Consider the following 17,086-nt stretch of genomic DNA (forward strand, 5'->3'; position numbering starts at 1 on the left):
AGGTAGGAGAAGGAGAAGGAGAGGGAAGGGAAGGACTCAAGGAAGAGGACAAGATTCAGTGATCAATAGTTCTGTTTTAAAATGTGAGTGACTCGCACTACTATTGGTCACCTCAGTCTCAATGCCTTGAGAAGAGCTGAAGGTAGAATTGTAAAAAATAGGTGTGTGTTTCACTTACAATATCTCATCACTGTTGCTTAGTCTCTGAGCAACAGCACATCCTCTTATTATTGAACAGATCGACATACTTTCTCCTTCTTTTCATTTCTCATCATTGCTTATCCTTGACACTTTTATTACCTCTTTGATTTGTTCTTTCCCCAACATCCACTTCCCAACATTTACATTATTTTGTACACAGTGATTCAACTGTATGACTTAGATCTCCTTTGTTTAAACATTCCTCCAAGATTGATTTTGGTCAACTTCCTTTGGGAGTGTGTCTACATCTCATCTTGTTCTTTGTCTTTACAAACAATGCCAAACACCCGTTAAACCTCCCAAAAGATTTGTGTGAATTTACTAGATACACAGTTTCAGTATTTTTATTGGTAAAGCTTGTTAAATCTTTTCTCACTGTTTGCATTTTCCAGTCATTTGGCAGCATTCCAAACCAGAGGGAAGAAGACTGTTCCTTCAAGCAATTTGTTTGCCCTCTTTAAACAACAGTGCACAACAAAGAACAAAATAGCTATTGGACTTTTAGTTAGCAAAACCATGAAAGATAACTGACTTGTTTTGGCACCTCAGAAAGTTGCTCTGTAGATTTTGGAGTCAGACTCCTAACAGAATGAATCTTGCTGTGTTTTCTGTGGAGAGAAAAAGAACCATTGGAGCCGGGACTGTCATGGCTGTTGGCTCGAGCTCTTGGAGGAAAGGCGGGCCAGAAATTTAATAAACAAAATTAATTAAACATTAAAAGCATTTACACCCAATTCCTCAATTTCCTTAACCCTGGTAGTAACTATAGAAAAAAAACAAAACATCAAATAAACATGTTGCATTTGTGGTGTGTATGTACAGGGTGTGTGTGTGGGTGTACAGTGTGTGTGTACAGTGTGTTGACAGATACATACTTCACCGAATATATTACCAAAACTTCATCAAGAAAAGGAAGACCTCTGATTCCAAAAGCTGATTCAGAACATAAAACCCGTTGCTATGATCATTAAAAGGTTTGATAAGAACACTGAACTCACCATGTTACAGATGACTTTAGAGACGGATTTAGCAATGGCATGCCAAAATCCACTCTTCTGTTGTCTAACATTTCACCTCTAGTAGTCAAATTTGCTTTTTTTAAAAGCACAAAAATATTATATATCATTAACAATGTAATCCAAAGAGATGTTCTGGAACAATCACATCTATCATCAAAATCACCTTCTTTTGGCAGAAAACCTTTTCTGCTCTTAGCACAATTTTCTGCCAACCAAGTCAAAGGTCTCCCAGCAGAAATATGGTGCTGGCTAGGAGTTTCAGAAGAGGCGAATCTAATAAAAAGATAACATGCAGGAGCAGCAAGTTGGAACTATTTACTCAAACAAAGGGGACAAAAAGCAGTACAATTAATTAGTCACTAAACAAATGTTCTCAGAGTCAAAGTACCACCGTGGTACTTTGCTACAAGAGCAAAAAGCTATAGGATTCTGGATGGGAAAAATATGCAATGCTCTGTTTTTCCTGCATTCCTGGTTCCTTTTCTTCAATCAAGTTCAACCCCAATTGCCTGCAGCTATCATATGGCCAACTAAGAAAAATCAGCATTCCTGACACAAGATAAAGATCTTAAATGCAAAAGATATATCATCATCATCATCAAAAAGTATCTCAAACCTCTCAAATTGCACTTTTTTATGTCCTCCTTCTTTTACATAGTCAAGGACCTGCTTCTGAGTACGGCCACTAAGGGGAAGGAAGGAGAGAGAGGGAGAGAAACAATTATAAGAACCATAAAATTAATAATTAATACATCCTTTTTGTGTTTTTCATTTCTACACATTATTGCATTTTGTTTTCTTATGGGCAGCAGCTGATATCAGGAAAGAATGAATGAAGGGTGGAGTATGCATTGTGGTCATCACGATTATGGCTCTGAAAATAACCTCTGTGCTGCTGAGTCAACTATTCTAAAAAATATATATATATTAGAAAGACCACTGATTTTATGACCTTTAAGAGGTTCAAATACTCATTATACTATTGTAGGCTCTGGCAACAACTGAGCGCCTTAACATTAAATGCAACCCTTTGGCTACATCCTTCAGGAGCTCAATAAACTTTCCTACGAGACTGAGAAAATAAAAACCAGATATTGCAAAAATATATTGAGATTGGTAGCATTACTGTACACTATAAATTCCAGTTGTTATATAATGGTTTTGTTTTTGCATTTATGATTCTGCAGATTATTCCAAGAAATGGTCTGTTATCACCATGGACTTAATGAGGCAGAGAGGAGCACCTGCACATCTGCTGGTATCCATGTGGTGGTGAGGTAGGACAAAGGTGACATGTGCATCATGGCATCAGCGCAAATGTTACAAATTGCATTCTTGCACCAAACTTCATTATGCAAGTACATAATTGCATTATTTGTGTGATAACATCGTGACGTGCTATATACACTCACGTATAAACCTATCTGCGGATTAGCTGACCCTCAATTTTTTTTACCAAAATGCCTCAACAAATGCACCACCCGTGGATAAGCCAACTGCATATTTCATGGTATTTTGGTTAAAAGTTTGAGGGTCTGCTTAGCCATGAATGGGCTTATACATGAGTGTATATGGAATATACAGGTACTTTAGAAAGGTGTTACCTTATATACTCAAGCATAAACCCATCCATGGATAAGCTGAACCCAATTTTTTGGGTCTATTTTGGCAACTAAAATTCTTGGTTTATCTGCGAGTATATACAGTACAGGTGGTCCTCGTTTAACAACCACTCATTCAGTGACGGTTCAGACTTACGATGGCGCTAAACAAGTGGTGCTTATGACTTGTCCTCGAAGTTCCAGCCATCACAATGACCCATGGTCACGTGGCTGCCATTTGCAACCTTCTTTGCTGGCTTCCTACAAGTAAACTCAACGGGGAAGCTGGTAGCAGGTTGCAAATGGTGACCATGTGACATCCTCACTCAGGGCCGCAACTAGGGGGGGCAAGCGGGGCATGTGCCCCGGGCGCCGCACTGGGGAGGCGCCAAAATGAGTGCTGGGGGGACGCCAAAATGGGCACGGAATCCATGTTTGCCCCGGGTGACAGAGAACCTAGTTGCGGGCCTGTCCTCACTTAACAACAGTGTGAGATTTGCTTAACAACGGCAACCGGAAGTGCTGGAACTGCCGTTACTAAGCGGTGCAGTCATGTGATACTGTGCTTTATGGTAGCATTGCTTAGCGATGGACATTCCATTCCCAATTGCCATCGTTAACCAAGGACTACCTGTATGTGTTTTCATTTTGACATCATCATGTCTTGTAACAGATGCCTATGCTTACCACAAACTATGACAGGGTGCATTTAATATGGTCAAACTTTTATGGAGAAAAATATGCCTACTCTGAAATAGTTTGTGAATCTTGGTAATCTGGCACACTCCTAGTAGCTGGAAGATTTAAGTCAAATATGGGAAAAAGTTAGTTTGGAGTTAGGTAAGTATTATGTTAGTGTGCAGCTAAACATGCTGCCTTGAAAAAGCTACTTCACACTTGGGTGAAGTTCATGCAAGAAAGGGTGGTTCTGGGCACTCTGTCATCATGAAAAATGAATGGACATATGCCTATGTTTAAAACTGTAACAAGCCATTTATATTCCTAGAGTGGTTGTTTTGTTCCATGCTCTTACTCCTACCTGCTAAGGAACTGTCTTATCATGTTGAGTTATGAATGGCTGTATTTGAAGATTTTTTAAAATAATGATACTCAAATTCTAAATTTCAAGCATATAGGTAGTTCCAAACATTTGACCAAAAAAAATCTGCTGGCAGCTATTAGCCAATGACCTATATATTGATACCTCCATTCCCTGGCCCCAGTAACAGCAACATTTAGTGTTGGACTGCAGGCTTAAATCCTGCAAAGGGGCAGCTGCTTCCTCCTGCCTCATTTAGTCTTTGAGGAAGCCTCATATCTGGCTTACAAAGATGATTTTTGAAAAGAGAGAAGGAAACATTGCATTATTCAGTGCTACCTTAACAAGCAATATATTGCACATATCTTCCAATAAAAGAAAATATATGTAGCTGAACTGTGGAATTCTTGGTGCTCTCTGAGCTTGGTTGTTTGCTTGCAGATGTTTCATTAACAAACTGGTAACAACAACATCAGTGTGATAATCAAGAAAAAAATCCAAAACACCAAACAGCCAGCCACAACAGGACAAACAGTTTGTGAAAGTTTGTTGAGAACTATCAGAGCCTTATGGAGCAGATAAAGGGAACTGAATCCCATCTCCATGACACTGACATTGGCTTGGCTCCATTTTTATTTGAAAGGACACCTACCATATCACCTGAAATCCAATAATATCATCACTTCACCCTTTCTCTTTCCTATCAGTTTTCCATGAAAGGGTCTTTTCTGTCCATCTGTAGCACTCTAAAACTCTTGAAATACAAATAAAAACTGGAGCCTTTTCTGTATTCACACTGAAAACAACTTAGGTAAACCCTCCTTCATCCTGAGTCACTAAAAGGTATCACTGAACAGTTCTGTCATGACCTCGTTGCAAGGCACAAAGAGCCTCACAACGTAGATCATGATCATTAAGAAATAGAGGAAGGAGATAATTAAACCAGGGATTAACACAAGCACCCGAAAGCACCCACGCCCACGGACCCATAGACAGCTGAAAAGAAGGACGTCGGAAGAACGGAGATAAGCCGCACCTGGTGCCCTGGAGGACACAACCGAATCCGGGGGACAAAGGGAGACACCGGGAAAACGCCCAGGCAGCCATCAAGGGTCACATCAAGAGGGATCGGGACAATGCAGGGTGGAGGAGCCCAGGGCGCTACAAGAGGGTATAAAAGGGGCACCTCCACACCACCACCCCCGTTCCAGTTTTTCGTTCTGTCAGCCATCATTCCAATAAACCAGAAATCCTTAATACCCATTAAGTGAGTCTGTGTCTTATTGCGAAGCGAGACTGACCCTGACAAGTTCTGGCAATAGGTATACGTCAATCGTTTTCTTATGCTGAGGAATCTCCTACAACAAGAGCTGGTAACATGTCACCTCCCCATTAACTTCACTGGTTAGCACCTACAGACTGCCAAGTAAATGAGATCTTGGTGAGTTTCAGTTATTTTTAATTTTAAAAATATTTGATTAAAAGGCATCCATGACATTGCATGAAATTATACGATGGTGTCTACCACCTAAAAAAGTTGCTGACTTTTGTCCTACAGGTATTTTCAACATTAATTCTGAAGCCCACAAAAACATCTAAAGAAGTTGTAACACCTCACTAACAGGGATTACATATACTTCAAGGAAATAATATGGAAATCACATGGTACCTCTTAAGGTCACCTGCTAGCTGCATCCCAAATTTCTTAGATATTCTCAAAAATAATCCTCCTCCCCCCCGCACAGAACCCAACAGATCCAGTGCAAAGATCCAGAAACGATAAATAGTAAACATGATCAAACAAAATGTTATATTGTTGGCAATATTGTTAGACTCTAAATGCAGAGGGAAGTGAGTTGAATACTTGATACACTGGAAAGGCCACCCAGAGTTGGACAGGTCATGGGAGGCAGTATCTCTTCCCTCTATCTCCTGGAGTCTTTCCAACATACCATTACAAATATATTCAAGAAGACCAAAATGACATTATCAGGCTCTAGCTAAAGTAAGTGGGCAGTGGAATTTCAGAGGACAAACAGAAATTCAATTACTTGTTACTTGATAACAAGTAACTTTCCCTTTTAGTATCCTTTGTCATACATAATGCTCCTATTCAAAAAAATCATGGCTTCCTGCAATGGGAAAGTGTAATAAACTCAAGAATTCCATTCTCTCCTTAGCTCTCTGGTTTCAACCACAAAAACTGTAGGTTGGCTTGTAGGGAACCTCGTAACCCCATGCTCTGAGTTTGAACACTATAGTTTAACATACCAGGTTACTGGGAAAGAGCACCAATCCATTCTCTCAAAATGAGTGGACAAACTTTTTCATGTATTACTATTATAATGAAAAACAAAATCCTACCTGAACCGAAAGGATGAACCTCTGGTAAAAAGAACAGGTTTAGGTTTGGGTTTGGGTTCCTCAAACAGCCTGAAGAACGCATGGTATTCTACACAAATTTTCCAAAAGGCCTTGCAAAAATCCCGACTAGCCATTAGGAATTCCAGGGTGTCTTGGAAGTTACTCTAAAAATTAATAAAACTAGGTTTAGTATCGGAAAGAGAAAAGAAAAAACAGACTGTACACAGCAAAAAGATACACTTTTTTCCTTTGAAGTGGGCATTTTCTCTTTGGCTGTCTGGATTACTTGAAGATGGGACACATTTTGTCTGCAATGAAAATTTTTATAACTATTTGTTATAAGATTGATTCTTTGGACCTATTCTTGTTTATCCTCCTAAGTGTACTGTATACACTTTTGTCTGCATCCAGACAAAAAAATATCCAGGCAAAAGGATATACAGTATTATTCTTTTGGGTGAAAAGCAGAATGGATAGGAACTTTCCTGGCATGTGAATTTTGAGGGAATGTTTTGTGCAAAGCCCAACTATATTAATACGACCATTTTCATTTCTTTAAAGCAGTGCCTAATAAGTTTAATTACTGGCTTAATTCATCTTCCCCAGAGGCAGTTTTCCAGATGTGTGAAGATGTTACTGGTTGATTTGTCAATTCCAGATTTGTTCCCCCTTAACCTCTTTTGCTAGTACCCATAGGCTCTCCCCAAATCCCAGCAGCAATAAAGGACTATTTTGTATCTGTATGTGTGGCCCTGAGTGTATGCAAGTGTATTTTATTTGTGTATTTTATTTATGGCAGTCTTTTTGACTGAATATTTGAAGACTGGTGCATGGGTTTATTTTGTTCATGTTCTTCTCTTTCATTTTTAAGGCCATGCATGTTTCTGAGGAGGAAAGCAAGGAATATTCTTGTTGGGTGCCTGGGATTATTTCTGAGGTGGTCATGTAGCTAATGTATTTCTGGGGTTTGCTTTGCTGTGAGTTTGTGGTACATAGATTTCTTCCACCTCTGAGGTAACTATTTTTGTACTGTGTTGTGCTTGTTCTGAAGGACACTTTTTTTTTAATGACAGCTGTGTGTTGCTTTGCTTGTGTGTATTTTTCTGCATTATCACTACTTTCCTCTCTATGAAAGAGATTTTCTGTTGTCCTTTAAGAGAGAAAATATATGCTTAGCAATTGGAAGTCAGATTGTTATTTCTGCCTTGTGCTGGGGAATAAGCTGGACATGGGCATAACAACTGTTGCCAAGGTGAAGTAGGAGCTGGAGGGCAGAGTTGACCTGGGGAACAGTGTCTTTTTAAGATACTCTTGCCTTGCACATTTGTGGACTGGGGAGAAGCTTGGGCACAGAAATACACCAGGAATAAATGAGGATTTAATTTAAGGGAGCAATGAAAAGCATCCTTCTAAAACACTAAAATTCCACTATCTGCCACCTCAGAGACTTACATTTACATCTGGCCGTAGTTTAATAAGAAAACGCTTCCTCTTAAAGCTGAGTTTTCGAACTTTAGCCCAGTTGAATGCATTTATCTTCGTGTAACCCTAAATATGATGCATAATGAAGGAACACAAGTTTTTGCTGAGTCAGTTTGCATTATCGTACCTCATATCAAACAAAAAGCAAACCAATCAATCAATCCCCATTTCTAGATGGATACTGGATCTTGTTAACCATACCCAATTTAACAAAGACATTGCTTATAAAACTTCTATAACAAATTTTACCAGGGATTTATGATCATGAGGAACAGTCACTACAATCCAACCTTCTCTGTTTGCAATTGGGATTAACTACGATTAGAACCACTTACACACCTGAAACACCAGAATGCCTGTGTGAGCCACCCCTAGGTTGATCTTAGTTCCTTCTCTGTCCTTGGCTGGATGCAACCGGATTCCATACATTTCCAAACGACGGGCAATCTCAAGCAGCTGGAAGTCAGATTCTGCTGGTGTTTGACCACTGCAGGAATTATAATGCATTTTAAAAGGTAAAATGGAGTAGATTTAAAGAACCTGCCTTTCCATGGAGATACTGTTTCCTCCTCAAACATGCTCTGTTATTCATTGTAAGGCAGAAATTGACTGCAACTTTATAAGCCATATTGCCTAGCACAATATCCACTAGAGTATACCATTTAGCAGAGCTGAGAGCTTCATATATAAGAGTAATGAACCAGAAGCATAATCACTTTGTCTTCCTGCTCCTCTGCAAAGCAACCTAACACTTCTTCCAAATCTGAAAGATACTAATCTCTAATTTGAGAGCCAGTTTGGTGTAGTGGTTAAGGCATTAAGCCAGAAACCAGGAGACTGTGAGTTCTAGTCCCACCTTAGGCACAAAGCTTGGGCCAGTCCCAATCTCTCAGCCCTAGGAAGGAGGCAATGGCAAACCACTTCTGAAAAACTTTGCCAAGAGAACTGCAGGGACTTGTCCACGCAGTCTCTGAGAATTGGACATGATTGAACAAATTAAAAAAAATATTTAATTTAAATATATGGTTCTTCATTGATAATTCAGATATTTTGTATTACTCTTCCTCCTCCTGCTTTATACATCTATCATCATATCTAGTTCTCTTTACCACTCTTTTATCTTTCTTAGACTTATCTTACTTTATAATTAAAATTAAAATTTATATATTCCCTACTGTATTAAGCATATCATTGGCATTTCAGCATCACATTGCTTAACTACAGTGTACTTACATATGATTATGATGAAATTCCATTATTTTGTCTTCTAAAGCTTCTTGCTGAGGTATATATTTGTTTTTTGCTAAGTGTTCACGATCAATGGTTTCATCAAAATCCCCAATCTCGGCTAAAGGAAAAAAATGTATGCTCAATGGATAAAATCTACATTTGGAGAGGTGACTTCCATTGGAAGGTATGTATCAGCCTGGTTCTGTGAACATCAGCAATATATTCTAGTTAGTTCAACAGGAAATACTTTCAGAATGTCTAATTTTTATTCTCAATATGGCACAATGTATTTTTCATGTGACAATGTGAAAACACAAAGACAAGATATTGCGGCTGTCATAAACTTCTAAGACTGCTCTTATGCTTAATTAGTTGCAGATTTAAAATGAGGAAATCAGGAAAAAAATCTATACCAATTATTACTTGTGGATACACACACACACACACACACACAAACACACCATAACACACCCCCAAGTCCTTCTAATTAATGTTTTAACCATACAACATTAGAGTTTCAGTGGATACTGTATCGTCAGTAATCAAGACACATCTTGATGGCTTCTATTTGAAACTCTTGTTCCAAATACTAGCTATCTGTAGTTAAACTGTTATGTTAGACACAACACAAGGCTTGATCAACTTTAGACCAACAACTATTATAAAGAGAAATCTTTTGGGAAACTCACATCATTATGGATTGGTAAGCTTACAAACAACAGAGAAATTAAAATAGACGTCAACTACATAAAAAAGAACATCATTTGATCATATTCTTATGGAAAACACATACTGTCAGGTATTTAAATCATCTTTAATCATTGACGAAATTATCACAAGTATATAGGGTTTTTTTTTAAAAGAATGCTACTGTGTTTTGTACTTGAGAAAAGTCACTTTAATTTTCATAAGGTAAAGGTAAAGGTTTCCCTTGACATTAAGTCCAGTCGTGTCTGACTCTAGGGGGCGGTGCTCATCTCCGTTTCAAAGCCGAAGAGCCGGCGTTTGTCCATAGACACTTCCGTGGTCATGTGGCCGGCATGACTACACGGAACGCCGTTACCTGCCCGCCGAAGTGGTACCTATTAATCTACTCACATTTGCATGTTTTCGAACTGCTAGGTTGGCAGGATTAATTTTCATACCTAACTAATAAATATATCAGACATCAGATATAATAGATATAATGTATTTTGTTCTTGCCAACCAGGATCTTTTTTTGAAAGCCAATTCTGTTGCTAATGTCATTCTGAAAAACACAGTTACTTTCTAAAATGCCCTATGTCTTGAATTTCAGGCTTCTTGGGTGATTAGACCAAACATTGTTCTTCATCCTCTATAGTTTCACTTAAAAAATGTAAAACTGAAAAATCACTGATTATTTATTTATTTATTATTCAATGTCCATTTGATCCCTAGCACCTAACGTAATTTATTTTTCACTTTTTTCATTAATTCCAATAGAATTGACCCCCAAACTTTCAAAACTGCTATACTTAGAGAATATGGAGATTGAAGACTTGGAACTGTGGATTTTTCTTCAGCACTTGTTAGGGACCATTCGATCTCTTCTGTTGATATGGGCTTAAATAAAACTACATGTGGCTGTGCTGACTCTATTTGTAGCAGCCATCTGATCTACATTCAGACACTGAAATTGATCTAAAATTCTATTTTCTAATGCAACAGAGATTTTATACCAGAACACAGAAATGTCTTACATTTGATTACTTCCAGTATCTCCTGTTTGGGTTTACACTTGCACATCTAAATGCAAAGCAGCTGATCTGTTCTGACCACTCCAGAGAGAGGCATGAGACAACAATTCTTTTTCAAAATATAAGTGAGCTCCCAAAAGAAAAAGCTGGGATTTGGCTAAGGGAGCAGTACATTCCCCCAGTGCTATTTTGCATCCTATTTCTAAAGGTTGAGTGTATTCCCACTTTTCCAGCTTCGGCCCTTAGAGTTACCGAGATAAAAGTCAATTACTTTAGAATGCCAACAAATATAGCCCTGACTGTAAACAAGGGAACAGTTTATTAGAAATCCCTACTCCTTTCCCACCATGCATAGACATTGTGGATCTACCACTGATCAAATATTTTATGTAAATATTGCATAATATTTGAGAAGTAAGAATACAAGAAAAAAATAGAGCTTTGTTTTCTGCTTTGTAATCTACAGAAAAATGTTATCTAACACTACATTCTTCAAAATGCAGAAGTTAAAAGATTTTTTTTCCCCCATGTCAGAAGCACCTACCAAGGCGCTTCTGTATTGAAAGGATTTGCTGGTGACATCACCGTTGGCCGGGGGGCGCCAGAGAGGGCTCCTTTCATGTCCATGTTATTTTCCCACCGAAGTGGTACCTATTTATCTACTTGCACTTGCGTGCTTTCGAACTGCTAGGTTAGCAGGAGCTGGGACAAGTTAATGGGAGCTCACGCTGTCATGCAGCTTGTGCTCTCAGGTTTCGAATTGCCAAGCTGCCGACCTTAATGGTCCTCTGACTCAGCGTCTTAACCACTGAGCCACTGCGGCCCCCTTCACATTTTTATCAGTTAAAAGATGAAAAAGCTTTACTTACACTGTACAATATGTGATATTAAGAGAGCAGCACTGGTGTCGTTACAGGTTAGTCTTCCTTGTGATAAATCCTGTTTTACTTGCAGTGCAAATAAGTACCTGAAAAGGCACACAAAAAGAAGATATTACTAATGCTTTTATGGTATATTTGTAAAATCAAAATGTTTACACATCCCTTGCTAACAAGTTTACTTGTTAGCCTCTGTTATTAGATAACATCATTTGACTTAGCATTTTCTTTGAAAGATATCACAGTAATTCACTTGCAAAGCCAAAGATTCTGCAAGGAACATCTTAGTGCAATCATCAGTTGATTTGAGAGGAGTAGAAGTTCTGCCTGCCATTTCTCAAGCTCTGCTGTTTTCTCTAGGCACAGAGCCCAGCAGAAGGGGCATAGTTGTGGACAGACATTATATAGCAGAAGGTTACTTAAAATGTGGGAAATTAGGGGTAGGGGAAGAGAAGGAAAAATTCAGTCAGGATAAAATCCTGAGTAAATGCGTACAGGTAAGAGCAGTCTTTCCCAATTAAATACTTTTCAGAGTGCTGACAGTTCATTTTAAAGTAGTGTTTCTCAACCTTGGCAACTTGAGGATGGGTAGACTTCAACTCCCAGAATTCCTATTCTGGGAGCAGAAGTCCACCCACCTTCAAACTGCCAAGGTTGAGAAACACTGTTCTAAAGTATGAAGACATTGGGGTACGGAAACAAAACCCTGCTCCCAGAATATGCTATTTATATATAAGCTCTGAGTATCTTTTAGGTCTAGTCTTCACTCCCACTTAAAAAATAAACCTGAACATAGTAATAGAACAAGCTAAACTAAATTTCAGATCAGACACTGGAAAGCCTGGAATCGTTTCAAGTTAACGCCTGACCTTACCCTAACCTGGTTTATTTTAAAGTTTGGTATGAATATTTCCAATTCTTGTTGCTTTAAAGAAGAGGAACTTAAAATGGATGCTTACACCAACCTTGTTAATTCTTCTTGTAGCTGAGCATGATCAGGTGGGAAGAATTTCACCACAAATTTTAGAATGACATGCTTAGGTCCTAAGAGACAAAAAAAGGCACAATGACAAACATCATGAATTTAATGTTTTCATATAGTGCATACAAACACTTTGTTCACAGCGTGAATTCAGAAGTGACTGAATAATATATAATATAATAAAAAGTTAAACAGTGCAAAATCAAATATAATATTGATTAAACCAAAGTAAGTCTCAGATGAGATGGAGAGGGCAAAAGAAATGTAGCTACTGCCTTAATAATCCTAGGATCTTGCCCGAGTAAAAAATAGCCCATTTTTGAAGGGCATACCAATTTGTATGCCAATACTAATCTTTAAATTTTGAGATTTTTAACTATCAAAAAGATAATTTGCGAGATCTCAGAAAAATAATATGAGAGATCTACTAATGGTTAGGTTTTATTGTTTTTTGGTTTTGTGCCTTCAAGTCATCCTTGACTCCTGGTGACTGCCTGGACAAGTCCCTGCAGTTTTTCTGGCAAAATGGCCAGAAGTGGTTTGCCATTGCCTCCTTCCTAGGGCTGAGAGAGTGTGACAGGCGCAAAGTCACCCAGTTGGCTTCCTGCCCAAAATGGGATTAGAACTCATGGTGTCCCAATTTCTAGGCTGGTGCTTTAGCCACAACACCTAACTGGCTCTTCCTAATGGTTAGTGTTACAACAAAAATGTAAGCGATGAGAATTTTTTATGTATCTCCCCTGTAATGCAGCTGATGGCATCATCTGAAATCTATTATTTGTATACACTTTTCATAAATCATATATGCCTAATATAGAAACATAGTCTCTGGTTGTTCTTTCAAACTTTTATACAGGGAAGCTATCTCTATCTTACTTAGGGAAGAGAAATCACTCTGTAACTTCTCTGATTCTCTGCCTGAAGTCTATCTTTTCTCATACTTGTTTACACTGGCAAAATATGACTTTGAGAAACCAAATTTTTGAAGCTGGGTTGAGAATTGTGCCAACCTGAGCTTATTGTCTTGATGGATATAAGCAATTGTTCACTAAAGCATAGTCTAGGTTACTTATATTCAGGCATGAGTATCAATTTTAGCCCACAGCCAAATATTTTTTGATAAGCTGATATAAACTTTTCCCAAATAAACAGAATTATCTGTGGTACCTAAGACTACTCTCAATATTCTACTTCAAAAACAGTTTAGTTGATCAGGAATTTGTAAGCCTCATACTTTGGTCCTATATAATCTCTGAGGTTCTAATGTGGTCCTTAATAACATCAAAAGAGGGGACACTGGTCTACACTAACTGTGGTCCAGAATCCAAGGAGACTATTCTCAGTGAAGTCCTTGGTGCTCTCTGAGCTTGGTTGCTTGCAGACGTTTTGTTGCCCAGCTAGGCAACGTCTGCAGTGCTAGGAGGGAGTGGGGCTTGTTCTCTGTTTATATACAGCAGCTTGCCCTGACAGTGTTGGTGGGGGTGGTGTTCTCTCCTTGGTAGTTCCTTGATTAGGCTGTTGTTTACTGCTTGCTTGTTTGTCTGGTGTTAATCCTAGTGTTAATCTTTGCTTATCTGGTGTTGATTGCTGGCAAGGAGGTGTTCTGATCTTTTCGTTTCCTTTTTAGCATTTTTACTGTCTTTTGAATGGTGTGTAAATATTGTATATGTCTATGTGCCTGTTGATGTCTGACTTCTCTGAGTGCCAAGCTTCTAGGAATTCCCTAGCATTTTTGGATGTAGCTTGGTCTAGGATGTTCACAGTTTCCCAGTTGAAACTATGGTTGAGTCTGTCCATGTGTTGTAAGATTAAGGAGTTTTCATCCTGTCTTCTGACTGCTAGTTGGTGCTCATGGATGCGCTCTGCCAGTCTTCTGCCTGTCTGTCCTACATAGTGGCTGTTACAGTCCTTACATTTCTAGCACTGAAGATGTTGCCTAGATGGGCAACAAAATGCCTGCAAGCAAACAACCAACCTCAAAGAGCACCAAGGACTCCACAGTTCAACCCTGAGCTACAGATTTGAGACTATTCTCAGTTGGTTTGGTCTTTTAACCTTAGCACTTTTATATGAGAATTCCATGAAGTATTAAATTAAATTCTAAGGTAACAGTATGAGGAAACTAGTTGAATTTTATTTTGGCCAATAGGCTATTTATGCTTTTTCTGCCCATATAATTTACATAGAGTAAATTTTTTCTCTCTTAGAATTTTGAAAAATACAGATTACTTAGTTCCTGAACTAAATAATTAATAAAGCAATTAAAAAGAAAATGTACAATTAACAAACTTGTTTCACTGTTCTGTTAGTCAGTATTGGTTTAGTGAGGATATTATTAGGAGCAAGCCTCACTTAAATTTGAACCTTGTAATGGAAGGCACAGAGACAGAAGGTGGGGTCAATTAAATGCACACCATTCAAAAAGAACAAGTTATTTTCTGTCCTAAATGAAATAAATTCTGGTATTAATCAGACACTCTGTCTCTGGATCTGCCCTAACCACATGCTGAGAGGATAGGTGCATCAACTCTTCTTCTTTATTTGGCACATTTATTATGGGTCCAACAATCCTGGACATTCATACTGAGGGCAATGTTCACATAGGGCCTATGCATGGAAAACTGAATTATACATATTATTTTGTCCATACATTTAATAGTTCAGATAAAATCATGACCATGCAATTGGGTTCTACATGAAACTAACTGCGTTATTTATATTAGGAAAGGATGGTGTAGATCTCCAGAAATACAGGAAAGTGCATTGAAGTATATAAAGAAAGATGGTGTCCTCTTGTTTTATCTAGGACAGAAGGAACAATAAATATAATCTGAAACTGGGTTTATACTTGCACCAAAAGAAAACTGTCAACACATACTTTTGATTTGTTTTATGATAGGTTTCAAAAGATCCAGCCAGACCTGGGGAAAAAAAGGATATAATATAAATGCTGCTAAAACAAGAAACATAGCTCTGCAGTATACTTTCCAGTTACTCATTCATAGATTGCATCATTTTAAGATAGGGCTACTAGATCTGAATTGTAAAAATCTGGATGATCAATGGATGCTGCATCTGGCAATCATCCCAGTCTTTTCAGATTAGATCTCATAGCCTATTTTAACATGAAGGTGAAGACAGCTAATTTCATTAGGAAGAGTGCAATCAGGACAGGAGACACAAATCTGAATTACAAACTCAAGGAGCAATCATACACATAGTTACTAGGATATAAACCACATTAAACTGAATTTTCAGAGAAAAAACATGTTAACAACAATGCCCAAAATCCCACCAAAATAATTATAGCATAAAATTTTGTGCAGTATAGCTGCCTTCATCAGATGCATGGAGGATAATATTAAGGATTGTTTGTTCATGTACTAAAATGAAAGGTAAGAAATTTTGAAATGTAGGAATACAGATAGATAAGTATCCATAGATAATGACCATTCACAAATATATGTTGGATATGAAAAATACATTATTATATTAGTGTAACAAGAAACTTCACCCTCTGTTTAATCTTGATAAACTGTTAATTAATTAGGTGTTGGATCTAATTGGATCTTTCTGACAACTGAATAGACAAATGCCAACCAGTAGCTCTTCAAAGATGATGATGATGATGATTTCACTAATCCTAACTGACTCCCTTATCCTCTTCTTTCTTCCTCAATTTTGCCACAGTTCAACCATTATCCATTCATATCATAAGCCCAAACCAAGTTTCTGCTTGCTGATCACCACTGTAATCCAGCATTCAATTTTTATTTGTAGTATTAACCTAATACATTCAAGCCAATTGTTTATAGGTAGATTTTAAACTCTATTGTGCTTAAAAATAGGTACAGTGGTGCTTAAAAGTTTTTAAAAATTTCTGTATTTTCAAGATTTCTGCATAAATGTGACCTAAAATGTGATCTGTTCTCCACACGCCCTAAAATTAAATAAACAGAACCTAGTTAAATAAATGAATCAAAAACATACTTGTTCATTTATTTATTGAGGAAAATTATTCAAGGCTACATATTTGTGTGTTGCAAAAGTATGTGAATCTTTGCTTTCAGTAACTGGTACGTCCCCCTTGGCAGCAATTGCTGCACATAAACATTTCCAATAACTATTGATCAGTCCTGCACATCAGCTTGGAGGAGTTTTAGCCCATTCCTTCTTATAGAACAGCTTCAAATCAGGGATGTTGATGGGCTTCCTTGCATGAACTGGCTACTTCAGGTCCTTCCACAACATTTCTTTAGGATTATTAAGATCAGGACTTGGACTTGGCATTCCAAAACATTAACTTTCTTCCGCTTTAACCATTCTTTGGTCATACAAGTTGTGCATTTTGTGTCATTGTTTTGCTGCATGACCTACTTTCTCTTGAGCTTCAGTTCACAGACAGATACTCCCACATTTTCCTGTAGAATTGGCTGGTACCATTCAGAATTTATCGTTTCATCAATGACAGCAAGCTGCCCTGGTTCATAGGCAGCAAAGCAGGCCCAAACACTGATATTGCCACTACCATATTTCACAAATGGAATAAAGTTCTTATGCTGGAATGCAGTG

The 17,086-nt window shown here is 38.0% G+C and overlaps 1 protein-coding gene across 7 annotated transcripts in view; it reads right to left on the bottom strand.

The window, feature by feature from the left end:
* Positions 1-17,086, bottom strand: part of FARP1 (FERM, ARH/RhoGEF and pleckstrin domain protein 1) — a 164,678-nt gene that overhangs the window by 51,586 nt on the left and 96,006 nt on the right. For 5 of the 7 annotated variants that reach the window (XR_010068051.1, XM_063304828.1, XM_063304825.1 and 2 more), the window contains exons 4-12: positions 15,393-15,435; positions 12,498-12,576; positions 11,524-11,621; positions 8,940-9,054; positions 8,046-8,193; positions 7,677-7,772; positions 6,225-6,388; positions 1,837-1,905; positions 734-809 (exon numbers count right to left, since the gene is read on the bottom strand). Coding sequence is in view for 6 of the 7 variants with exons in the window: in XM_063304828.1 (XP_063160898.1) it covers positions 734-809; positions 1,837-1,905; positions 6,225-6,388; positions 7,677-7,772; positions 8,046-8,193; positions 8,940-9,054; positions 11,524-11,621; positions 12,498-12,576; positions 15,393-15,435 (888 nt within the window). In the remaining variant the exon portion in view is untranslated. The remainder of the gene's footprint in view (positions 1-733; positions 810-1,836; positions 1,906-6,224; positions 6,389-7,676; positions 7,773-8,045; positions 8,194-8,939; positions 9,055-11,523; positions 11,622-12,497; positions 12,577-15,392; positions 15,436-17,086) is intronic. The other 2 variants (XM_063304827.1, XM_063304826.1) reach the window with 1 other exon arrangement.

Source organism: Candoia aspera, chromosome 5, assembly GCF_035149785.1.
Source record: "Candoia aspera isolate rCanAsp1 chromosome 5, rCanAsp1.hap2, whole genome shotgun sequence".
In the NCBI taxonomy this organism is placed as follows: Eukaryota; Metazoa; Chordata; class Lepidosauria; order Squamata; family Boidae; genus Candoia; species Candoia aspera.